General features: G+C 39.2%; 1 protein-coding gene across 1 annotated transcript; it reads right to left on the bottom strand.

Moving 5' to 3' along the window:
- Positions 1-2972: 2972 nt before the first annotated feature.
- On the bottom strand, positions 2973-26212 carry DIPK2A (divergent protein kinase domain 2A). Its single transcript, XM_040613653.1, has 3 exons — positions 25356-26212; positions 9865-10168; positions 2973-7186 (listed from the first exon to the last, which is right to left on the bottom strand). Exons 1-3 carry the CDS (start codon positions 26007-26009, stop codon positions 6855-6857), a joined length of 1290 nt encoding a protein of 429 aa, XP_040469587.1. The 5' UTR covers positions 26010-26212; the 3' UTR covers positions 2973-6854.
- Between the last annotated feature and the right edge of the window lie 364 nt (positions 26213-26576).

Below are 26576 nucleotides of genomic sequence, written 5' to 3'. Positions count from 1 at the left end.
AAAACTAAGACAGAAGCTCTTATCCATGTGCACACCAAATGTCTTCCAAGCCCTAACAGATACATACAAGTTCAAACTGCTAATTGAGCATAAACATTCTGAAGATGTTCATTTCAGAAGACAAGTCTCAATTTAGGCTGAAGCAAAATCTCAGGCATGTACACAGCGAAGATGTAGAGGCTCTGGCACCAACGCTGCAGTCTGCTGAGCAGCTCCTAGCGCACCGAACTGCGGGGTAGCAGAGACATAACCCTGTACTGGCAGACACAGCAGAAGACAGCACTAGGGAAAGAATGGCCACAGGCAGGGGACACAGACCTCCTACGGTTTTGTTTTCTCCCTATTGTACTTGCTGTTAAGGTATCTGGCTAATACAGTCATATACATGATAAACTTTTACAAATTCGAACAGCTGTATCCAGAAGCAAAGAATTTCTACAAAACTGATAAAAAAGTTTTCTGATAACGTATGCATTTGGTTACAGGGCAGATGTTCATCATAGCAAGTATATGCTGTATAAAACTAGACACTGGTCCATACTTTTGTAGTATAGCACAAATAAACAGGATATAAAGAGAAGAAAGGGAAACATCATTTAGTATCATAGGTACACATAATTTTACTTTTTGGTAGAGACAAAATACCACCCCTTCGAACAAAGACCTTAACAAAAACTGTAATATAAAGTTTCGTTGAATGTCTTCAGAAAAAAACCTGCAGTAATTAGAAAAAACTGTAATGGATTAGCTGACAGTATCTGCCAAAAAGACTGGGAAGAATTGTAGCACTATGTACAGCTGAGAAGGACTGGAAGGTGAACAGCTGAAGCAATAGCTATTAAATTGTTTTCATCTTCCCTGTGAAGTTCTCCTCCTTTGTAAACTAAGAAGTTTTTAAACAAAACATCACCACCTACAAAAAACAAACACAACCGACAGCATGTAAGTCAAAGAATATTAAAACTGTAGCCTGAGAAAGAAACATGTTTTTCCATCCTTTGTCAAGTATCATCTTCCTCTAGAACAAATTAAGCAACAGCTGCCAGACTGGAAAAAAGAAAGTCAGGCGTTCACACATACAGTTTTTATAAAACAGTAAGCAAATATAAAAAGAAACCTTTTTTTTTTTTTTTTAAATTGTATTGATTAATGCTCCATATTAGAACTAGATAACAAGTAGAAGAATTTCAAGAAACTAAAACCCGAAGTATGCTTTGGCATATTTTTGTAACTTTGTGCATTTACTGTTCAAAGTTTCTCCACGTTCACTGAGCATGCTGGCTGTTGATAAAGGAAGAGCTCCCTTAAAGAGAGTCATTCTTAGAAGCTGTTGACACTGGATCTACTTTCTGCCAGAGCTCTAAATTTACCCTTAGGAAAGCAAACATGAGCATGTTAAGCTGAACCTTCTCAACATACAGTTTCTACAATGAGTCTATCTAAATAAACAACTAAAACTGCTCTTGATATGCTATAAGAAGTGAAATAATCAGGCCCATTATTGGTATACTTATTTTCTACTGTGAGGCACTGAAGTCAGCAAGTTCAAAATATTCCCAGTTTTTTTCTTCTCAGAATTTGGATCATTATTTCTTTGTGCTCTCACTACACGGACGTACGCCCTTCTTCCCACAGTGAAACTGCAATTCGCAACAGTAAGAAAAGTTTTAATATATGAAACTGCCAAAAATCCCCACAAAATAAGAAAACTAAGTTTTCTTGTATGGAAAAGATATTTATTAAGGTCCAGGTGACAGCTGCACACTGAGAACTGCTAGATTTAAGAGAAAAACAGATATTCCTACTCCAGCCTGAACAACCAAAGAAGATGAGAACTTTAAAGTCAAAATTAAAACTGCATTAATGGTTGGCAGCAATTAAATCAGCTGCTCAGTTTTTGAGTTTCAGAACTAATTTTGGAGGAAAAAAAGCACAAAATAAAGAACCACTAAATTTTGAAAATCTCATTCTTTTAAAAAAGATACAGGGCATCTATTTGGGAATCTATGGTTACATGAAGCGCACACTAAATGGCCGCACTAAGCCCCCTTTAATAATACCAAAAGCTAGAATCTGTAGTACAAGTTAAGCATATGCAAAAGAATTATGTTCAGAATAGAAAGATGCGTGTTGAAATTGACTAATAAGCTACCTGAAACCACCACCCCTCCAAAAATGCTCTTCTTTCTACCTGAACACAAGCTGTACAATAAAGTCTATTTTGCTTTGAAGTATATTCTGCTTCCACACTGCTGTTCTCAGAACACTGGAGTTAACCCACCAAATAGAAAAACCAGCCTTAGATGTCAGAACTTTTCGTGCTCTAACCTGAACACGCAAGTCAGTATTTGTGGCAAATGTTCATTAATAACACTCCTGAGATTTGTCTAGCTTTTCAGCCACACAGAGCAGGTATATTCCCATACTACCAGCGCAGCAACAACAGACTCATCAGCTGCCAAACCAACAGAGTCTTCATTGTCCTGACATCACATGCACACTCTACAAAAACAGCTAGCAGCCACAGGGCCTTTCTGCATCTAGCAAAAGCTCGTTAATGTAGTGTACAGTAAAGTCAGACTACCAAAGGCTTTTGCCTGGAAGAACAGTAAAACATGTTCATAAAACTCAGTATGAAACATAAAATGGAATGTGATGCTTAGAAGTACCCAAGGCAAACCAATACTTGTCAGATCTAGAGAGTCATGTTAAAAAAAATGACAAATCACCATAGGAAAAATTTCTTTAAAACATTCTCGTTCATTAAAGGAGAATGAGGTAATGGTCTATTTAAACTTGTTATACATCTTTGACCATGATCTGGAAGTAAGGAAACAGGAAAAAAGAACCACTGGCACACATCCAAGGTGACATAACAGTGACACTAATAATGAGTGTACTAGTCATATGAAGGCTATCAAATAAATTAGCAGTCTGTATAATGCAACTTCAATCAAAAAAAGCAGGTGAAATCAAGACCAATCGAGTTTTTATTTGATAAAATAAAAAATGACTGGATTTTTAGAGGCATGGGAAGAATGAGATACAAAGAAACCATAAGGAACTTCAAAAGCGGTTTAACCAGGCTGCATACCAGATCTTCAAATTGAGAAATAGATCTCCCAAAGAGAACATTTTTCTGATACGCACTGGACGTGCATTTTACAGAGGTCTCACACTCCAATCTATCTTGATCTCCAAATCACAGGTTTCAAACAACACAGATAACAAATAAAAGAGCTTAGAAGTTAGTACTGGATTCAGACATGTCACATGGGGAAACAGGAATCCATGAAACCACCATTGCTGGTTTGACAGAAATATTAGACTATAGAGAACCAAAACATTTTAGTGCCTTTTAAGGTAGCCAAGGTCTCCACTTTAATAAAGGTAAAGAATATTGCATTTAATCTAATCTTTCTGCTAAATCCAAGTAGCATACAAAGTTTAACATACTTGAAGCATATCTCACAATGAAAATGTACCTGGCAAGAAAGTACCAGATACCCCGTGTCCTGAAGTTCAAGGCAACCAGGATCAGGCTATGCTGTATTCTGCAAACTGTTGAAACAAAAAATGCAGCAGTTATTCATGCTGTTTTTCTCTTAAGATCCTAACTATCTTGACTGGAAAGTTTACAAGTTTCAATCTGCATGTCTGCAGTTCCTGGACATGTAAGTGCAGTGCAACTAAAAAAAAATAAAAAAATCCAAGTGGTTTTGAGCTCAGAAAGTCAGAAGGGAATATATACTTCAGAACAACTGCAGGGCTTCGTTTCAAATGCAATTGGTCACTGAAAAAAACAGAGTAAAAGAGAAACATCAAAAGTCATTATGTATTTAAGTTACATTAACTGCTAGAATATTGTACTGAAGACACAGTGGTACTAGCAACATAAATGATCAAATACAAGGAAAATTAAGTTTCTCAAACAATAAAGAAAGAAGATACCAACTTGCTTAACTCAAAAACATTTTCTTTCAGTTAACAGAACAGAAAGATATGGCTTGATCACGTTTTTAAGAAAGCAAGTCTCCAAAACAGAAAGATTCCTCACCGATCATTCATACTTTTGATCAGTCTACTAGAAAGAATGAGGGGGAAAAAAAAGTTCCTATATGTCACTTTTGACAATAGTGCATTCTGGAACACAACAAAAACTAGTTCTATGTATTTTTTAATACATCCCAGACTAAGTCAATCTGAAGAGACTTACGGATCTGAAAATGAATGTCTGAGATGAGGTTCTTAAAGTATTCTTTATTAATATCATTAGAAGTTGCAGAAACAACTTTCTTGTAATATAAAGGCACAGGGAGACAGTTTTGATAAAATATTCCAATCAAACAGTAACTTACAGTACAAAAGGACAATCGTAACGCACATACAAACCCCAAACATCTCATTCAAAAATATTTCACCGTGTTCATCAATAATAATGGGCAATGACTAAAAATATAAATTGTTATTGTACAATAAATATCTGATAGGTGCAAACGGAACAAGATTTATTGCTCTCCACAACGTTTTCCCTGTATTGGTTTGTGTGTTGTTTTTTTAAAGTTCCGAATTCCTTTTATAATCAGCTTTAGTAATTTATTTCTGAGGGAACTAAACCCAAACAAAATCTGATAGGAAGGACATTCTGGCAGTTACAGCACTGCCTTGAGTAGTAACCAGAACTGGCAGTGTTTGTTTCTTTTACAACTTTAACAATCATACTCCACTCGCTCACTGGGAAATGTGGTAAATGTCTAAAAATCAACTTTAGTGATAAGTCAAGGCTTTTATGGTAGCATAGTGTTATTTAGTCTGAGGGCTAGTCTATTTTCTTCAAATAAGTGGATTTTATGATGAAAAATAACATGAACCTTCTCTGACAGCTTGTGCCAGAGCAATCATGTAAAACCATTTTCAAATGAGGGAAAGGGGGGAAAGGGAGAAATGAAAATTAAAAGCTGCCTTGGGCATCCCAGCTCCAGAAAATGAGACAAAGGATTAGGAGCAAATTAGGGCTACATAAGTAAAGATGACTTGAAGTGCGAATTTCAAATTCCAAAATATCCTTAATATAGTCACCTAAGAAATCAAAGAGCACTCTGCATCTTTATATGGCTCCACTTTCTGAGATTTGAGAAAGAAGGACCAGCCAGTGAGTTTGCTGTTTTCCTGACCTTGCATTTGCAGCAATTTGGTAAAGCAACAGCTTCCATCAGTCTTCTGATGCTGTATGAGGCATTCTAACTTTCAAGAGCAAAGTAGCACACACTCGCTACCTTGTTCAGAATTATTTTTAGCTCATAGGAAATACTGTTTTATACACGCATTTAAGAATTACTAGTTTCCTTCATTATTGTTACAAGAAGTAATACGCGTACATTCCCTAAGAGTATCTGTTTTATCTGTTTATGAATAAGACTTCAGGAAAACAAAGCATTACAGTAGTGTTAAAAACAAAAAGGGGGGGGGGGGGGGTGGGCACGCAGGGGGTAGGATCAAACTTTTAAGTGAGTTCATGTCCAGTAACTGAGGTTTTTATAAAAACTGTAATTTATGAGAACAATTCCAGATTTACACAAACCGCAACAAATCAATTTTAACTGCACTGGGAACAGTCAGACTTAATCAAGAAAAGGTGTCTAGAGTGAATACAGCTTAATTTAGCTAGTAAACCTAAAGATGACTAGTCAGTAACCTCCATTACACTTGAATTCAACAAAATTGGGAATGGTGCAAAACAAACTGCTAACTTGCTAGACATTATTATTAAAATTAGGGTTTTCTTCTAGTATAAGCACATAGTTTTAAAAGTTCTTCGAACAGTAACCAAGGACCACTAAAATTGAATTTTGAGCATTATTAACTTCACTACAGTATAGCTTTTTTTCTTTACTGTTTGTTTAGAAACTAATAAACAGAACCATTTTCTTTGGTTTATGCTTAACTACACTGGACTAGTGAATTTTTATTTTTAGTCAAGCCTCTATCCCCAATTCAAATTAATAGAAATCTTTTTATTGTAGTGTCTCTCCAATTCTCTAATTATCTCATTAAAAATAGAGTTTGCTCATATCATGATTTCCTGCTAAACAGTTATGTGTATATACTGGCATGATGGGTAAAAGTTTTGTACAGTAATTACACTAAGTGATATTTCCAATGGCAAAACTACAAAAGACATCGAGTGAATGTTAGTTCAAGTGACATATGAATTTATGATGATCTTAAAAAAAAAAAAAATGCACAATGTGTAAGCATAGTAAAATACAGTGTAAAACCCCCTAAAATTAGACAGTAAACATAGGAATCCTGCACTCACAGAAGGAATGTACTGCACCACAACAATGTGAAAGCCTGTTAAATCTGAAAGAATGAAGACAGCTAGATTTAACTGGATGTAAATGCCACTTCAAGGTGTTTAAACAAACACAAAAATGAGACAATGATGTCAGGAAAAAGGCCTTTAAAACAGGCCATCAGTCTAACTTGACTTTCCAAGTAAGAACATCAGCTTCACAAAACTGTGAAACTAATGCAGTTTTATGTAAAGTACCCTTTGACACACACGCTGTCAATTAAGCTATCACAGTCTTTTTTGACCTACTCCCTTTTAAATAGTTAGAGAGGAGAGTCAATAGTAGCTCAAGTTTTAATTCAGTAAGTACCTTGTCTGTTTGCAAAGAAACCTTATAACACCATAAAATTGTATTTTTATGGTATTTAGAAAATTGATAAACTAGTTTGTTTTTTTTTTTTATTTTCTCTTTTTAGTATGTAAGTTCAAAACTTCATTTTCTAATTGTCTTTGCAATAGTGTTTTAGCCAGTGTTGCAAAAAAAAAATTTCTCTGTGGACTACCTCACATTGTTACTCAATTGTGCAAGGTATTCACGCAGTTCTTTTGCAGCTTGGAATCTACCATATCGCTTCTTTGGGTTGGCACACTCATCCAGCAAGGCCTCAAGTCGGCCGTCTTTGGCAATTTCAGCTGGGGGGTCATGAAGTAGTCCTCCAGAAGTGCCACGCCATGTGGCATGTCTTGATAAAAGGTTCTGACAAATAGCATAATAATTGTGGTCCACAGTGACACGAGCACAAAGAATCTCTTTTGAGAACGACAGACAAGCTTCTTTATCACAGTCATCAAATTTGCTTTCATACCATACATCCCAGTTCTCGGGTTTATCTGTGAAATACAAGGACACAGGAAAAAAAAAAAAAAGTGAGAAAGAGAAGGAAAGAGTGTATGTGTGTCTGAATACAATCAGAAGCTCAGTACACAGCAAACTGGTAATACGTGAACTATAAACCAACTTTGTTTAGCTGAACTCTTAAACATTCTAGTCTAAGATTGCATCTGGCAGTTTGATATACCCTTCTGCTGAAATGGTCCTGGCAGTACAAAAAATAAGGGAAAGAAAGAAACAGGGTAAAATAGACAGCAAAGAGAGGGAAGCAGAAAAAACAGCACACTCAATACATGAAATCTACATTCACACACATACACAGAGGAAAAAATGTAGCAAACACAAGTACCAGAGAATGATCCACAGCTGAAGTTGAGAGAAAAATAAACAAGCAACATTATTTTAGCAACACAGATTTGTTTCTCCAGTTGCCCTGGGAACTACCACTGGCAAGTGGTCTACCAAAGACCAAAAAAACCATTGCGAAGTAATTACCATAAACTTCTGAAACATTCTTTTCAAACTTCTTACTTTAGATGTGGTAGTAACTAAGAAGTGCATATAAAAAAAAAGATAAATTACATATAATCTCTGAAGAAAGAAAAAAATTCAAAAAAACTAGTGGCATTTATGTACATGTATAAACACTCTACACGTAGGTTTAAAGTTATCAAAATTTGAAGGTGTAACTAGCAGCCTTGCCACAAAGCTTTCTTTAACTTAAAACCTGATTTACAGAAAATACCTTATACAACAATAATACATAAGAAGTTACTAAGTGTGAAATCTCCTGAGTTCTTACTACTTTTTGTTAGAAAACTTTCATTATAAGTATCTAGATTACTGGCAGATTGAAGAAGAGGTCCTTGTCATGGAGTCTCATAGTCGTGCTGATCTCTTTTAGTAATGTGATGCACAAATAAAGATTTATCTGTGGTTGCTGGTCTCTGAGCTGACTATTGGTCTACACATTTATGGTGCACTATAAGCCAGTCTACAAAAAAAAAGCATACTGAAGGATGACTGCTAAGACTATAAATAAGTGATGCAAAAATTGTACAACAAACAGCAAACTCAAAATGGAAAAGAAGCCAGCAACAAATGAGAATGGGGAAGATGGACTTCAGCAAACTCAAATATGAAATCCCACGCAAAGTACAAATAGATATTACCATACAGTGCAGTTGGGCAGAAGGTACATATTCAAATATCTAAACAGGCATTTAAATCACACTGGACAAAGACTGTTTAATGAAACTTTCTAGAAGATTAATTAAATCAGTATTAAATAGCAAGTTTATAAAAAGACTGGGAACTTTCTTGTGCCCTCATTTGTTTTCCATGTTCTTGCCTAATTGTTAGATTGCAATTCATGCAGCAAAATCCCAGTTAGATCCAAACTAGTCTGATAACTATAGACAACAGATGCAAGCATGACACTACTTTCAGCATTCAGCTTCTGCAACAAGCTACATGATCCTATTCCATGAACATATCAAGTTTTTCAGAGTGCATTTGGTCATCTTTGTGCCTGAGCAATTCAGACATGCTTGAAGTCAAAGTAGTATTACTTTAAGAGAGTGGAAAAAGAAAAAAAAATAAAATAAAGTTTATTTGTGTGGCCCATAGGTACTAAAGTAAATTTACTGGATATCCAATACATTAAAAGGTTTTCTTGGTAGGATCAGATAATTTTAATCTAAGATACTTGAGAACATATAATAAATCTAATAGGAAAAAAAAAAAACAAACACACCCCCCCAAAAAAAAACCACACCACCAATAAAAAACCCATAAAACATATTTCCTTGTAGAAAAGTGTGTGGATAGAAAATACAGTCTTAAAGTTAATTTGGCAGAACAACATATGAAGTCTATTTGCAGATCTTAAAAAAAAAGATTCACCCAAAGCAAACTGGAATCACTTGGCCTGTTGCCATAGGCTTCTGCAGAATCTAGGGTTTTGTCTTCAATGTTTCTAGCCCTTAGGTCTGTAAAGTTTTCCTTGTAAGCTCAAATGGAATATAAACCCATGGCATGCCACTTTGTCAAACATCTTTCCTGCTGGCACTGCTTTGAGCTTTTACAGTTGACAGGAAGATGAACAAATTGTCACTATATCCATTTGGAAACAGCACTAAAATTACCCGTTCTTTCAGTTCCATTATTACAGAGCACCAACCTGAACAAGCAAACCAGAGGCAGGATATGTAAATAAGGCAAAGAGGGCAGTAAGACTGTCTTGTCATTCACAGAAAATATAAAGTCAAGACTTCCATCCTTACAGATATCTGGAAAAGACGAAAGGAACCTCCCTTTTTTAGTTAAGGTACAGAAGACAGTCAGCCAGACCATCTATCTGTCCATCCATCCACACAAATGCATTCCATGTCCCAACAGTCTCCTCCTGCCCTCACCTCTCCATTTAAGCAGGACTACAAAGATTAAAAGTGCATGTAAATCAAGTTCAGGCAACCTCAACCCTTTATAAAATTGACAAATCGGTCAAGTTAATTAGTAGTCTAATTGCAGAAGAAAGCTAATTAGTTTGTTAATTAGTAGTCTAGTTGTAAAGCCAACAAAATGGGTATTTACCAAGTATAAATACTTTAAATATTGTGCTTGCAGAGAAAGAAGCAAGAGATGTGGGATGAGGGGAGAAAAAGACGACACTTACTCTGTCTGATTAACCTTTTGTCTGCAACCAGAACGTTTTCTGCATCTACAATGATAACTTTCCCATCTCTCGGTCCAACTGCAAAGTTGTCAAAGCTGACATCAAGGAGGTAGAGTGCAAATTCAAAGTCATTATTTGTCAGCTGCTCAGCTATTTCCATTAATTGCCAGGCCAGATCCACTCGTTTCTCCCACGGTGCATTGAAGTAACTCCACAGCTCCTCTCCAACATAATTGACGGCCACCATTCTTCCGCATGCTCCTAAGTACTTTGCGAATGGCCAACCCTCATCAGATGGAAAACTCTGTATATGAAAAGATTTTTAAAAATTTTCATCAATACAAAACAGCTTTGATTTCAAAAGGCTGTTCAATAAGATTTAGAAGAGGCGTCTGTAAATACCCATCAACACTACATTTCCAGATCCTTCTAGGTTTTGAAGGGAAAGAAAAAAAAAAAAACACAAAATATATTTACGTGAGCAAGAGGCCCTGCTGGAGTACTAAAGGGTAAGGAGTTGGAGGACCTGAAATACATACAACCCATATCTAGCTTTCCATATACTATATATACACACATATTCACATACGCAGGCACAATTCTACCAGCTATGTTTTTTCTGTTGGAGTTTTATACACATCTATTGCACTAACGCAAGTATATTTCCCACCAAGATAATTTTGCATCTGATATTATCAATTAAAACCAATTCTTTTAATAACCCGAAGGAAAAAGCCTTAAAAGGTGACACCTCCTTCTCTCCAATAACCCCCTTCTCATTCTTCCCAGTTGGCTGTATACCTTTGAGTATCTTCTCACTTGAAGATCTCTCACAGAAAGAACTACAAAATAGATTAGGGTATGAAAGAAAGCTTAGGGTTTCTTATGCTATAATACTCCTTAGCAATATACCCCTTGATTAATTGTTACATACATACCCTGTGCGTTATTACACACAGCCACGTAACATTTTTATCAAAAGTAAAATCTGTCTCCAATACTAGTTTTCTTGGAAGTTAACATAAAAGACTTGATAGTAATAACATACTACAACCAATTAAAAAGAAAACCCAAAACCAACAAAAAAAACAGCTCACCAGCATATTTCTCCTACTTCAGGTGTGCTGAATGTGCCCTAAAACTTCAATATAAACAGACAAGTATTTAAAAGTTATCCTCCATACTATGCATCAGGAAGAAAGCATTAAAATATTAAATGAAGAAGCCCCAAATGCACACAAGTTAGCACTCTTTCAGAATAAGATGTACACTAGTTTTGACAATTAGGAGATAACACTGTGTGCACATGCTCCTTCCTTGTGCACTACCTTGCTGTGTCGCAAAGGTTTTACCACCCTTGGGCTGAACAGCATGGTGGGTTTCAGTCTGAACGGAAGCTTTATACCTCCCGGAATCCATGGCAGCAGAAAACATTTATGGTAAATTGAGAAAAGAGACACTGGAAGGAAACACATTGTGTAGGACAGATCTGAACTAGAAGACCAGTTAGGAAAGAGATGCCCAGCACTCACCCATCTGTGGATGTATCCCACTTTAAAAAAATTAGAAAAGCTACACAGTGCTTACACACCCAATCACCATAGCCTTAGAACCCACACCTCCCCTACAACAATCCTTGATTTCACCCACGTCTGTGCTTCCTTTGATGATGAAGTTTTGATCATTTTAAACACTAGGCATCAGCTGATGCTAAGGCAAAGTTAGAATACCGATGTTGGCCAGAAACCCTAGAAGCCCTGTATACACGGGGAATTGCAAGCCACATCTACTCCAAAGAATTAATACTTATTCTTGAAATGCAAACAGCAAAGTTACAACTATATTAAATTCTAAATTTGAATTGTGAATTGAAAAAGTTGTGGGGAAAAAAAAACCAAAACAAAACAAAAATAGAATTGCTAAGATCACAACAGCCAATAAAATAATATGTCACCCACATGCACTCCAATCTTTACTCACAGAACTGGCTTGCATATTTCACTAGTCGTTTTCTGCATAAGCATGCTGCCATGTCAGGAACCAAGTTTCATTAAAAAGACTAGTAACTGGCCTCTGAACCAAAAGGTCATTGGATCAATGAAAGCTCTAGCAATATACAAGAGGAAAATTCTTATAGTTGTCTTCTCTGTCTTTTAAAAGATGCTGCTGGTAAACACAAAGGAAGAAAAAGCTAAACAGGAACACTTGCTTGGCAGTGCAACAATAGTTTCTCTTGGTTATATGGAATTTTTAGGATTTCACAATAGCTGCAGGTTTCAGGAAATACGAAACAAAATCCTGTGGAGAGATTGTCTCAATCTACTATTTCACTACAAAACTGGAATCTTTGCTACAGAACTTTTATGTACAAATGCTACTAATGAAAAGGTTTGCTAAAGCACATCAAAGCCTCTGGGAAACACAACTACTCCCATTGTGCAACTTCTCCCAGCAATTCACAGGCAGCTACAATTCCTTTCTCACCCATTCTGAATCACTGTCTGAAGAAGTGCAAAACTATACAGAGGTGACTGGGGAAAAGGAACAGTTATGATTGGGTCCACACAGTGCTCCCTCCACTCCCCAGAAAAGAAGGTGAAGAAAAGATTTGGACATTCGTTTTTATTTCTATGCCACTGATATTGGAGAAGGTCACTCTAACACTCCACGTGGCTCTCACTTCGGAGAGTTTCCAGCCCAGCAAACCAGTTCACCTTCCTACAGCATGCTCATTGCCATCCTTCTTCTAAAGGCCTTTCAGAGAGAGAAGATTTGGGATCGAAGTTTCTGCTCTGGAAGCACAGACCTTGCCAACTTCTATGCAAAGTTACTCAGAGCCCTTCCCCGTTTTCATGTCAAGTAAGAACTGTTTATATGTCTTATTCCAAATATATATACCCGTCAAATAGAAGGCATCAGAGTACTTCTGATCACATGGCAGGGGAGAACCTAAAGTTCTCCAGCGCAAGAGCAGCCTTTACTGAATTTTTATTTTTATAAATGTAAGAACAGAAAAGCTTAAGGCAAGTATTATTACCAAAACCATAAAATACTTAACAGAAGGTAGCATCAGAGCATGCAAGGTTACCATTTTAAGATTCCCATTCTGAATACAAGCCTTATGATGTTATGACACACTGTTAAATCTTATCTAGCTACTCTCATCAAGAAGATGAGCTTTCTAGTTTGCACAATTGAAAAATGCCCACTTTCACATTTAAGTGGTTTTTGTTGAAAGGGCATGGCTTAATGGTCATTAAAACACTTTTTGTTTCATATGATTAACACATTTAATAAATGTTATGGAGGCCCTAATTGAGCCCATATGTAAAATGAAGGCCAAGTACCAGGTTAACTTGTACCTAGCTTCCAGCAGCCCTTGCTTGGAATGCTTAAAAACATTTCAATTTGTTCATCTATAGTTTTAAAACTATTCCATATTTTAAATGTAATTTGGAGACAGTAAAAATATCCATTCGTTTATGTGTTAACACTGCTCGATAATTGGATCCTCCTGCAAGCTGAGCATCCATCCCAGACTACTCTGGATCAAGATGTCCTCTATGGAATTTTCAAGGACTCTTCAAAGTTTCTACACAGAAAATCTTGCCTATATAGCACATGTGAAGAAATTAAAATAATAAATAATATATATTGTTGACATAGTTTGCCATTTGACAGCAAAAGCCATTAAGCTAACTCCTAACATAGCAAGCGCAGAAGACAATTTTAAAGGACATAACTATGTTTACCACTGCAAGGAACCTTTCTTGGTTGGTCAAAAGGACATCAGACCCATATTAATAACAGAATAGGTTCAAAGTTTTTGGGGTGCCTAAGTGTCTGGACTTTTACTCTATTTTGATTACCTATCTACTCACATAGACAAATCTGGTCCAGAGGATGATACAGAACTAATAGGATGGGTTTGAGACCAGTATGACATTTTCAAGCTGTGAAACTATATAACTGTATAACTATATAACTGAGCAGAACTAAATCTCTGTAACTGAATCTATTATGCAATAAGGATGACATTAAGCAGTCTTCAGGTTTTTTTAATCTGTAGGCTTCAGGGCAGTTTATGAAGGTGGTAAGTACAGGCAAACATCCACTAGTTCAGGGCAAGATACATTCCACAGTTAAGAAGCTGGCTTTTTTTTTTTTTTTCCCTGGGTTTTTTTTGCTTATTTTGCAAGCAAAATAATCTTCCAATAAATGAAATGTGTGCTAATTCAGTGTTCCTTACTTATTTTACAAACAGACCAATATAATGAAAATTCATGTCTGTGGCATCAATAAAGGCCACTAAATGAGATTTCCTGCACAGTTATCATTACTGTATTCCGTTCTGGATCAGTATTGGAACAAACCAATAAGCAAGTGGCTGTTGTCCATCCAATTAAATTACTTATTTACAAAGGAACATGCAACTTCACTCAGAAGAAGCAAGCAGGAGTTGGTGCTAAGGCATAACCTCCAGAGAACTCTGGGCAAGCAAAAACTTTTCATTCCAGTGAGTGGTACCAGTGGGCATACAGGAAAATTCAAAATACCGCCTACTGGTATCCATCGGGAAAAAGCCATACAGCTTAGTACTGGGGAAGTCAGAATGTGTGTACCTATCAGTCCAGTACCCATTATTCAAGACTACCTTATCCATATCTCATAAAGTCAAATTTGTATCTTAAATTGGAGAAAATTTTCTGATAAACACAAGTTTAACTGATTTGACTAACTGTGCAACATTTTCATAATGCTGCATTTTGTCAGCACTCACTGCAACATATTCAATTGCTACAGCAATGATGGTGAAATATTCAGGTAATTATGACTTTGGACCACCCCACTCCTTCCTTTTCCACCCCTCTCCTTCCCAATATTCCAGTCCTGCTCTGTTTATGTCTTGCCTCCCTTTCCAAGTACAAATTCAACCACAAACAGCTGAACCTGGCAAAAGCCATGCTACCATTGGAAGCGAAGGTGTCCATCCCTCCCAAGCCATCAAGCACACTCATTTCCATTCCCTCTTTCATGTCATTAGGAAGGCAATGCACCTGGGACTTGCTGGGCTGGTGTTCAGCTGCATCAGTAGCCTGATCCAGCTCATCACATCACCACATCATGCTAGTACTGACAGAAGGAAGGGAGAAGGCCTGAACAGCCACGTGCATAAGACAGGAGAGAAGCTAAGAGGACCCTTCCTTTCCAGCAGCAGCAGGGATTTATGTAATGGGATTATACTGATTTTGAAAGTACAGCGTTAGTCACAATGGTACACTGATCTTCAAAACATATCCATCACGCTTCCTGCGCCACGTACACTGAATTTCATTTCACACAAGAAATTCTAGGGGCAGTTTGGTTTATTAAGAAGTGAACATCCCAGACATTACTAGTAAAATATCTGCATGCCATACTGTAACACAGATATATTTAGAACTCTGTGGAAATAAAAAGATCCTTTGACAACAGGAGTGCAGGGAATCCTGCCAACATCTGCACATGTACAAACAACATCTCTGTTTTGGCTCCCTTCCAACTGGCATGTAACAGCCACATCTACACTTCGTTACCCAAGTCAGCAGCTGAAGAAGGGGGTAAAAATATGTACAAGTGCCTCATTCAGGAGTTTTATATTCACTCAGTGAATTTGATGAATATTAATTAAAGTGCAGATCTGTTGTCTTTGCAAGCAGAGATTTGTAACTTTTTGCACTATTCTATTCTGAAAGCATCTTTCTAGATGAAACTGCAGCTAACTTGAGGATTTTTTTTCTCCATGTATTCAAATTTTGAAAGCCAGTAAGACATGAAAACAAATTTGTACAGTCATTAAACATGTCTTCCATGAACAAGGTGCATTTAGAAACAAAAATCTTAGTGGGTAGCTGCCAAAAATTTCAGATTTCTGTGGAGAAAGGCTTTATATTATTTTAGTTTTTAATTATCAAATTATTTGTAGCATAAATATTTCATAAGATAATTTTGTACATGAATATGCTATTTGGAGACTTAAAAATGTGTATTAGACAACTTTGATAAAAACCAAGCCCTTGCTCAAAACCAGAATCAGCTATCTGACAAAAGAATCTGCAATTCTGATGCACCCACTCACATTTTGTCTGCGAATATACACGCAAATCCATGGAAACCACAGACAATTAAGCTTTTAAAACTGTTTTAAAATATAGTAGCGCATATGACAAACTACAAAGAGGTAGCTTAGTAAGTTTTCCCTCATTAAAGTCGTTATCTTTCTCTATTCACAGAGAAATATGTATAAACTTCTAACAGAAGGATGGAAACCAGTAAATATGACAAAAAATTCGGCTACCTCCATTCCTAGAGACACATACATCAAAAAAATATTTTAGTTGCCCTAATCAGTGTAGCTACAGAATACCTCTCTAAGCAAGGCTTAAAAACCTGAACAAACACCATCAAAGGGACAAAGGACATTTTGTTCCTGAAAGAATAATACTTTCATTTATGTCTTTAAAAAAAAATACACTGTAATTTCAGAATATTGAGAATTAATAGGGTGAATTTATAATTTCCTTGAAGCATAAAACACCCTATCAGTGCATTTGTCTTCCTCACTTCCATCTGTCTAAACACGAGAGGATGGATATACAAATCTGCCACTGGTTTTGAATGTTCAGAGCTCTGAATTAGATCACGCAGTGAAGGCTCACCAGCTTGAAGCTGATAAAGCCTATTGTAGTCTGCAATAACACAAATCCCCTTTTAATTAAACACTTAAAAGAATATTAGTTTATCATAATCAAGCATGTAAAAAAAAAAAAGCCAGAAGTTTAAGAAACAGCTGACATATTTGAGCTACTGTTTCCTGTACCATTAAAAAATACTTCTCATTTTCACACCTACTCTACAAGATGCTACATGTCACTACCAATTTTTGTTTGAAGTGAGTTCCATCTAAAAAAAAACCACTAAAAACAACCACCAAAAACCAGAGAAACCCAAACAAAGAGCTACACCTTAAATATGATGAAAAAATAATAATAATTAAAAAATGCAAAACAGAGTGAGGACCTATCTTCCTACTGCTTATGACCCTGAGGACCTTCATGACAAAATTACATTCTATGTGATGCCTTCACTAAAACCATCCTACTGAACTGTGTTTGCCCCGGCACAAACTGGCACAGGAAGTATAATTTATAATATGCTCTTCCTCAAAAGGAAAAAACCTAGTTCTCTTTCACAGAGTACTGTTGATTCTGCAGTGTAAACAGAAGTAGCACTTGTGTTAGTCACCAAGGCAAATAAGTAAAGCTCTAAAACCACAAAGAGCTAGAGGTCACATTTTACTATGAAACTTTTCAGATCAAAGAAGGTTAAAAAGCACAGCCTGAACGCAGATGCCTTCTTTTGTCAGGAATGGACCTGCGTTCTGGAAGATACGTATTCAAATGTATTTGTGAATGCTAGTGACTATAATGAAAACAATTTCATTCTTAACTATATACCAAATCATTTGACATTCAACTGAAACTCCCACAGAAGTTAGGCATATACATATATATATATAGCCTACACACACAGGGAAGACTGGATTTCATTCCAAATATTAGTATCCCCATTGAAACTATGATCCTTTCATTTAGTTGACTTTTGTTCAGTTTTATTACATTTCAATCAGTCACCACATAAAATTAACACCAACAAGAGGTAGCAGGTTCACTTGACACATTATAGAACAAAAATAGGCAGACAACTCTAAATACTTAGAATTACACGTTGCTCAATGATTAAGTTGAACTGTAAAACTTGTATTTCACAATGTTAGCAGAGGTATGTCATTTCTCCAAACAAATTAATGAATAATGACTAAACGCAATAACCATAGTAAAGAAAATTTAATGCCATATTGGTTGGTACCTGTTCAAATTAGCTTGTATGTCATAGAAGTTTGTTCAGGTTAAATTTGCAACAGATGAAAATGATGACTATGTACTTCCCATCAGTTATGAGTCTGGAATATACCACTATGAAGAAGTTCTAGCAGAGATGGCTTAGTCTTATTTCTGAAAGTTCACTTGCAAAATTGAAAAGACTAAAACAAAGCCTCAATTACTTAATTCAGGGAAGTAAAACATAGATCTCCCTCTACATCAGACATACCAGAAGCAAATGGACAACATTGGTATTTCAAGGTTTGGAAAGTGGGGTAACGGACCTTTTTTGCATTATTGAAAACTGCTAGGAGTTAAAATTTATCAGGAGGATTTCTGGTTAAGTCTGTTTAGTGATTTCTCAGGAGCCTCTACATTAACATAGTCATTCATCATAACACATACCCCACAATAACTTCTTCAAGCATTTCTAAAGTATTCCAAAACTTTCTTTATACTTTACTTTCACGTCTTCACTTTAGGAAAGTTTCACCAGAAGGAATGATGAAAATAGTTTTGATCATTTAAAGGAACATAATTAAATATGGTAACATGACAAGTACAAGCCAGTTCTGGCCTAATACATATACTCATATGCTACTGCAAAGAGTAGTTCTTCAGTTTTCAATACAATTAAATTAGTGGAATATTCTTGTAACACGAGGCCACTCAATTCTAATTCAAAAATACAAAAATTGTTCATTTCTTTTTAAAAATGTGCACAATGGAAATTCAGGGGCAGACAGCAAATTAATCTTTCTCCACAATACTTAGAAGTATGTAAAACAGGAATCAAGAAAGACTAAAGCCTCACTTTTAAAACCTAAAATTTAAATCCTTTGCTTTCTGAATTATCTTTTCTACAGGTGTCAGAGAACTGATTTCTGCAAGAAAGAATTTTAAGAAAAGACCTGAAAATAAAAATAAAAATCAATGTATCCGTAAAGTAGCACTTGTTGAAACATTTGTTACGCCTAGTCTATGTTTACTGCAGAAAGAAAAAATAGCTTTCAAACAAAAAAATAATCCAACTGCAAGGGATTAAAGGGGGGGGGGGGGGGACACGACACAGACTGTCAGGTAGTCATGTTCTATAATTGTCTGCAGCAGACTACAGTGCATCTTTAAAATTAATTAATATATGAAATTGCAGAAAACCAAAAAGCTTCAAAGCAACTGCAGATAACATGACTAGTAACAATTGATCTCAACCTAAGTTTTAACTTTTTCCTAAAGATCAGAGGAAAATATTCAACATTTTAAAATACTAGCCACTAAATACTACTCAATATGTCAAAATGCCAGTAAGCCAGGACTTAAATAATACAAGTCCACTAGAGGACATATCAGGCAGTGCAGATAACTGCCTTAAATCTACTGCTTGGTATTTAGCATAGGAATTTATGTATCAGGAACACCAAACTGAGTAATGAGGAAAGTTTAAAAGGCACAAAGTATTAAATCTAGATGGTATTCTACTAGTGTATTTAGAATAGAACTACAGAAAATAACCTATGACTAGAACAGTCTGTATGATAAAAAAAAAAAGAGAAATACCAGGCAAGAAAATTTGCCCATTTACTTCTTACTGAGTTATATATGGATCAGCAGAATAATTCTGTAAAACATGTGGCTAAATTGCTACTTTGAGTGAATTCAGCACAAGGAATTGTTTCACACACATCACAGTTAATGTTTAATATACGTTTACCAGATGTCAATGATTGTTCTTCGCATAACAAAACCAAAACAGAAAACGTAATGGTAACATGAAGAGAAACCAGAATTTTAGGTTATGTGGCAGCAGACTGTTCACGCAGAGTAATTATACTAGGAATAGAGATACAGCTGTTGGTTTGAGGCTTTTTTTCCCTAGAAGGTATAGCAATGATCAGAAATTGTGAGAAGAAGCCATTAATCTTAAGTATTTTGAAAGCTAAATACGTATCTGAGGGATGGGCAATGATTTACACAATCTATTAAAAAATGCAGAAATACTGCTGTTTTCCACATAGGTATTGGAATTTTTCTTAGAGTTAGAAACAGAAGCCTTTGAGACTTGTAATTTACATACAAGATACAAACGCTCAACATCATTCTTTGAAGACTCTCTATTTTAAACAGGTTGTTAAAAGCTATGGCTCAAAAAGTGGCATTAATGCAGTCTAGATGTAATTCACAGACACCTTCTATAGTTTAAGAAAAACCCAACACATTACTTGCAAGCATTTTATTTACTTTTATTTTAATAGCAAAGTTTGTCTGGAAACTTCAGGTTTACTTTGTGTGCTAGTTTTGACAGAGACTGAATTAATTTTTTTCCATAGGAGCTAGTATGGATCTATGTTTTGGATTTGTGCTGAAAACAGTGTTGATTACACAGGGATGTTTTTGTTATTGCTGAGTAGTGCTTAAACAGAGTCAAGGCCTTTTCTGCCTTTCATACTGCCCAGCCAGCCCTCATGCTGGGGGTGCCCAAGGAGTCTGGGAGGGGACACAGCTGGGAAGGCTGACCCCACCTGACCACAGGGATATTCCATACCACACGATGTCATGCTCAGCATACAAAGCTGGGGGAAGGAGAAGGAAGCGGGGGGACGTTCAAAGTGATGGCGTTTGTCTCCCCAGGTAGCTGTTAGACGTGGTGGAGCCCTGCTTTCCTGGCAATGGCTGAACACCTGCCTGCCTGGAACCTGGAAGTGGTGAATGAATTCCTTGTTTTGTTTTACTTGTGCACACAGATTTTGCTTTACCATTTACTTTTATTTTATTGAACTGTTTTTATCTCAACCCGCGAGTTTTCTCACATTTACTCTTCTGATTCTCTCCCCCATCCCACTGTGAGGGGAGAGAGCAAGCAGCTGTGCAGGGCTCAGCTACCAGCTGGGGTTAAAGCACGGCACTTTGAAAACAAAGCAAATGCATTGTCATTTTAATAGTGCATCTGGCAGTACTGTACAGCAATACCACAGCCAGCACAAAGGCAAGACTGAGTACTGCAAGACCAGCTCTAGATGCACTTTTGCCACAACCATTTATAGAACCTGCGTTTCAGTTTCATCAAGACAGACGTAAACTGTCTTTTCAGTTAACCATAAGATATTAGGAGAAATACAACTCCTTTACTGAAAAACACAATTTTTTAACCTAGAAACAATTTCTTATTTCAGCACTAGTGAGTTATACTGTAGTTTCCCCAACTCTCATAACAAGGAATTCTCCACTTTGCCCTGGTTTTGGGGTGTTCTTGTTTTTGGGGTGGGGGGGGAGGTGTTTAAGTATAGAACTTCAAACTTTGCCACAGGCCTTCATGTGTTGGACAATGTGTGGTTGCATACCATGGCTCATGGCATGGCAGCTACGGTGGCACAAGGACAGCAGCTCAAAAACTGTTAAGAGATAGCCCCAGTGGCTCAAAACAGGAAATCTGAAGGCTGGCAGAGATCAGTGCAGGAGCTCTATGGAAAATAACAGGTAAGTCTAGAGAAAGCTTAACTGTTTCCCCAAATCTTTCTGTTTAATTGCCTTGGTTTCAGAAAAAAAATCTTGTTAGGAATTGGGGGGCAGGGGGGGAGAAGAAGAATCTGTGTAAGAGCCAAAGATTGAACAATCTCATCCTTTATGGAAATGAACGGTAAGCAGAAAACATTTTTGGTTCTGTAACAGTAAGTTTATGTTTCTACTTGCCAGTGAAGATAAAAATTAATCACATTACTTCATCAAGTTGAGTAACATCCTTATTTGAGTGCACATCATGGTTAAGCAAAATGGAGAAAGCTTCTCCACTACAGTATTTTTTAAAAGACAAACTAGAAGGTGAGCGATTTATTAAAAGTCATAGGGTGAGGATAAATTTACTTACATCCATGCTGGTTCTAAGAAGTCTGGAAGAAGTAAATATTCACACTGCACTCAGTCTGTAATCCCATTTATTGTTAAAGTATTGCTATTTCTTCACAAGGCCACTTTTGCCAACCTATCTTTGCAAGTATTTGACACACAAAGTCATCATATTCAAATATGAATTAGATGCCATGCACAGATCCTATCCTCCAGGTGATTCCCATTTAAAATACTCTGTTTTCCATTAAGAGAGTTGAAGGGAACATCAGCAAGTTTTGTTGTTGCTTTTGTCCGAATAAGCTGTTCATGTTTATATAAAATATTGGTTTAGATGTAGCAAATTTTGGTTACAGATCACAACTTACTTTTCTGCAATAAAGGCAAATACTTTTTAGTAAAGGGCTATTAGAAAAAGGAAGGAAAATCCCCAAACCTATGAGAAGTTAAATCTTGAACATTTACACTTCAGGTGAAATAATTCTTTCTTAATATTTTAGTACCCAGAAAAGATGTAAACTGTACCAAATAATAATGTAGCTGTCCTTCCATTTGCTTCATGAGGTAAAATGGCAAAAGGGACTGAATTATTCACTGAGTACACCTATGCAACTTTTTAACAAATGTGGATAAAGAATAATAACAAGAAAGCTATAAAAATATAAATATTGAGCTAGGATTACAGTAAGTAATCTATACAAAACTGTACTGGTTTACTACTGTTCAGAGACTTGTAACTGAAGTACATCATGCTATGGGTCAAAGCCCCACCTGAAAACTTCCTAGAGCAAAAGCTCTAAGTCAGTTGTGACAATACGCATTTGGTAAGCAACACCACTTCAGGAACAATCCATACTCCGAATCGGCTTCAAGCTAATCCCAATCTCTGATAAAACATTTTATAATCCACAGGTAACTAGCTCTAGTAGATGACTCACAATTTTTCTATTATAAATTAAAAATCAGGCTTAAAATTCAGTGCCTATTTACACGTGGCTGCTCCTGTAACTTAATTAAACAAAACTTTAATGCAATGGACACCAAGAGTTTAGAAGTCACGTCCACTTCTGAACCAAAACTGTATTTGTGACAGTGTTTTAAACAGTCACAATAGCGTTTCATGAAAAGCTCAAGACAAAAACTGGCAATACTTTTCCTTGTGCCTTCTGGTGACAAATAGCACCAGTTAAATGCACCGATTATTTATTTAAAATCAAAATCTGATCCTTCATGATGTCATGCATGTTTCCTTTGTTGGAAGCAGTTGATTTTTAGAAATCAGCCTACAAGTCTCATTCCTGTGCCAATATTTGCTCTCACCAACACCACAGAAACTATACCATAAGATGTTTAATGTTTCTTATTTACAAATACAAGCAAACTTCTCAGCAGTCAGTTTTCACTTCTGTAAAGTAACTTTAACCCTCATAAAGTGTGCCGTGCATCTTGCTGTTGCAATAGCTGCATAACACAGAATTTATCCGTTCCTTATGTGTTTCTTGGGTAGAGGCTGAGAATGGAGTGGTACATGACGTTATGCAAATGAGAAGTGTTTGTTCAGATTCATATATTTAAGGTATTTCATTCCCAACTAAAGGAAGGTATTCAAACCTCCAGTACCCATTACCAAAGTTGATGAATACTCTTCTGGAGAATACATTAAGAGTGTTTCAGCACACAAAGCTGGCTTGAAGTTCCCCAGAAATATTTTCCAGCATATGTCTATTCATCAAAATTTACAAGACTCTGCAAAACACTTTTCATCTGTTAAGAGGTGACAGACAACCTTGCCACACTCTGGACTGGTAAAGGCTGCCTCACTTCCCTCCAGTTTGACCTGTTCTGCTCTCAGCTGCACCTTCGCTAGGATAAATGGTGAGCAAAGTCCTTTGTTAAGTTCACATCCAAAGATTTTCATCTCTTCAACAGATTTGCCTGACAGCCTCAGGGCTCATCCACAGCTTATCAAGAAGCTGACAGAAATCAAGGTTCTTAAATCAGCGCTGCCCACTGCCTTTGATCCACCCCACAACAGTAAATGGTGCAGCTGTGCTGTACCCTTTGTCCGTAACACAATAAATTCACCCTGCAAATTATGAACAAACATACAGAGCTGTTTTCTGGCCGTGTAGGTCTATGCTTAGTATGTTGGAACCAGCGTTCAAAACCAAAACTGTTAAGTGGCATGAAATGCAGCCAAAACAAATTGATTCTCAAAAGAATTTCCAAATATACTTAGGAAAGCAAAGCAGGTTTGATTTTCTTACTTAAGTGGAGTTTCCTTTTTCACTGTGCTCAAGAGCAACTTTATGGCAAAATGAGAGACACATACAGCACCCTGGGTCTGCTGAGAAGCAAAGGGGAAACTTACTTTGAAAACAAAACCTAAGAGCTGTACATGGAGAGACCGAAGGGCAGAAGGTATACTACCCAAAAAAATATTTTTAATTAAGTAGAGGTCATAAAGGCATTTTCTAGAAATTAATCAGTAGGTGAATTTGCTGCAGGGTAAAGCCTGCAGCACTGCTTTTTGAGCATTAGGTATTTCTTGACCTCTCACTACAGAAACAGCAGACGTTTATAACAGTAATAACCGTGATGCTTTGAAACATATTTGCAAATATTCTTTTTGTCATACACTGGACAAAGGCAAGGGCAGTTCAGTAGTTAGATGAAACAATTCTGAGTCCAAACTTGGACACTAAAGGCATACTTGGAGTGCCCTCCAAGCATATAGGGGTAGGAGCTGAAATGCAAAGCTCCACATATAAGTAGATATGCAATAGAAGCAACCGAGCGGTGCCACGGAATGAGTTTCCTACAAATTTTTCACTTTAAAACTTGCATAACATCTTAAAGCACAAATTTCTGGTCTGCGCACATAACCAGTCCCCCTTGATAAAGGATATAAAACACATAACCACTGAAAAGTGAATACCATTCGTTGCTTTCTCTTCAGGCCATGAAATGCCCGTTTCTAATTTTTATCAACACGAAGCCAAAAACTGCCTTTAGTGCACAGGAGAACATGACAGCACACGAGTCAGGTTTTGACAAGGAAAGCACAACAGCGTTATGGTAAAGTCTTTTACCCACTGCTTGTTAAATGAGAACCTAAGAAACTAATCACCGACTCACACTGCTACCTAGGAATATATGTACTGTTGGAGACGCCATAGGATTAAAGCCTGACACTTAACTGTAAAAAAGGCATAAATGCACCAGAAAGCATCTGCCTAACAGCGTGCCACCCCACCGTGCTTCCAGAACTCGCCGCCGAACAGACAAGCAAGGTCCCCGCCTAGATGGGAAAGGCAGGAAGGATGGAGAGCGAGTGAAAAGCCTTGGGGCACGGCAGCACCGGGGAGGCTGCACAGCAGGGAAACACACAAAGTCGTCGAGGAAGAACGAAAGACCGAGAGTGAGCGAGACACAGAAACGCCCCCGCCCAGCGCGGGAACGGGCGACCCGCTCGGCTGGCGGCCCCGCGGCACGCAGGGTCTGCCAGGGCAAAGAGCGAGGGGCGGCCCCCGGCGTTTCGCCGCCGTCCGACCCCCCCGCGCCGCTCTCCCCCGCGCCCGGCACGGCGGCCAAGGGGACCCCGGCCCGGGCGGGACGGGGGGCGGCGGGGCTCGGGCGGGACGGGGCCGGCAGCCGGGGCCGGCCGAGCGGCGGGGGCAGTGCAGCACCAAGGAGAGCAGGCGGGGCCGGGCCGTCGGGCGCGCTTACCTGCAGCACCAGCGGCTCGGGGTTGAAGGCGAGGGTGATGAGCAGCTGCATGCGCTCCGAGTCCTTCAGGTTGCGCAGCAGGAAGCTGCCCGAGTCCTTGGTCTCGGCGTATCGGCGGACCAGGCGGTCGAGCAGGCGCTGCGAGGGGCAGTGCACCAGGTCCGACCAGCCCTCCACGGCGTCGGGGGTGAGGAGCCGCACGTCGCCGTTGAGGCTGGCGAACTCGGTGGCGTGCAGGGCCTGCAGGAGGTCGCAGCGGCCCCTGCCGGTGGCGCGGCGGCAGATCTTGGTGTCGATGTCGGCCAGCTCCTGCGCGGAGCCCAGCCGCTTGAGGACGACGCGGCGGCTGCCCTCGCGGGGCTCCCCGTAGCGCGCGAAGTAGACGTTCTTGACGTTGAAGAAGTCGAAGAGGCGCAGGCGGCCCCAGCTCTCCAGCCGCAGCTGCCCGTTGAGGAACTTGCGGCACCAGCTGGTGCCCCAGCAGGCCGGGCACTTATTGAGCTGCAGGAAGCGCCGCTCCGACAGCTCGTTGCGCTGCAGCGAGGCCAGCAGCGAGTGCGTGTTCAGCACCAGCGCCGCCGCCAGGCTGCCCAGCACCGCCAGCTTCACGTAGCGGTACAGCCGCCCCAACTTCAGCGACACCAGCCGCAGCATCGTCCCGCACCGGACCGGACCGGGGCCCGGCCGGGCCCCCCCGCCCTCCGCCGCGCTCGCTCCCCGCCCCGGCCGCGCCGCAGCTCCGGCACCAATAAACTCTCCGCCTCGCCGCTCGCCCGATAAAAGGCGGCCAAGTTACTGAGGGGACGGCGGGGAGGGGGAGGGGAGGGGACGGGGGGAGGCGCCAGCAGCCCGCCGGCCCGGGCGGCCCCGCCCCCGGGGGAGGGGCGCCGCCGCCGCCGCCGCCGTCGCTGCCGCTCCCGCCGCCGCTCCCGCCGCCGCGGAGGTGGGCGCGAGCCGCCCGCCCCCCCCGCCGGGGCGGCCTCCTCCCCCCGCCGCTGCCCCCGCCCACCCGGGGAGGGGCCTCGCGCGAGCGGCGCCGACCGCGGCGGTTGGCTGCACGTGACGCGGCGCGGTCCGCGTGCGGCCCGCCCCCCTCGGAGCCGGAGGGCGGGGCTGCCACGCGCGCGGGGTGGACGCGGGGAGGGCGGGGCCGGGGGCGGGCCGTGAGCGCGAGCTGCAGGAGGGGCGGGGCGGGAGGCGGGGCGCCGGCGGGGGCGCGCG

The sequence above is a fragment of the Falco naumanni genome, chromosome 13 (genome assembly GCF_017639655.2).
Source record: "Falco naumanni isolate bFalNau1 chromosome 13, bFalNau1.pat, whole genome shotgun sequence".
Lineage (NCBI taxonomy): Eukaryota > Metazoa > Chordata > Aves > Falconiformes > Falconidae > Falco > Falco naumanni.
Note: the sequence above shows the minus strand (reverse complement) of the source record. Positions and strands in the feature narration are given on the sequence as shown.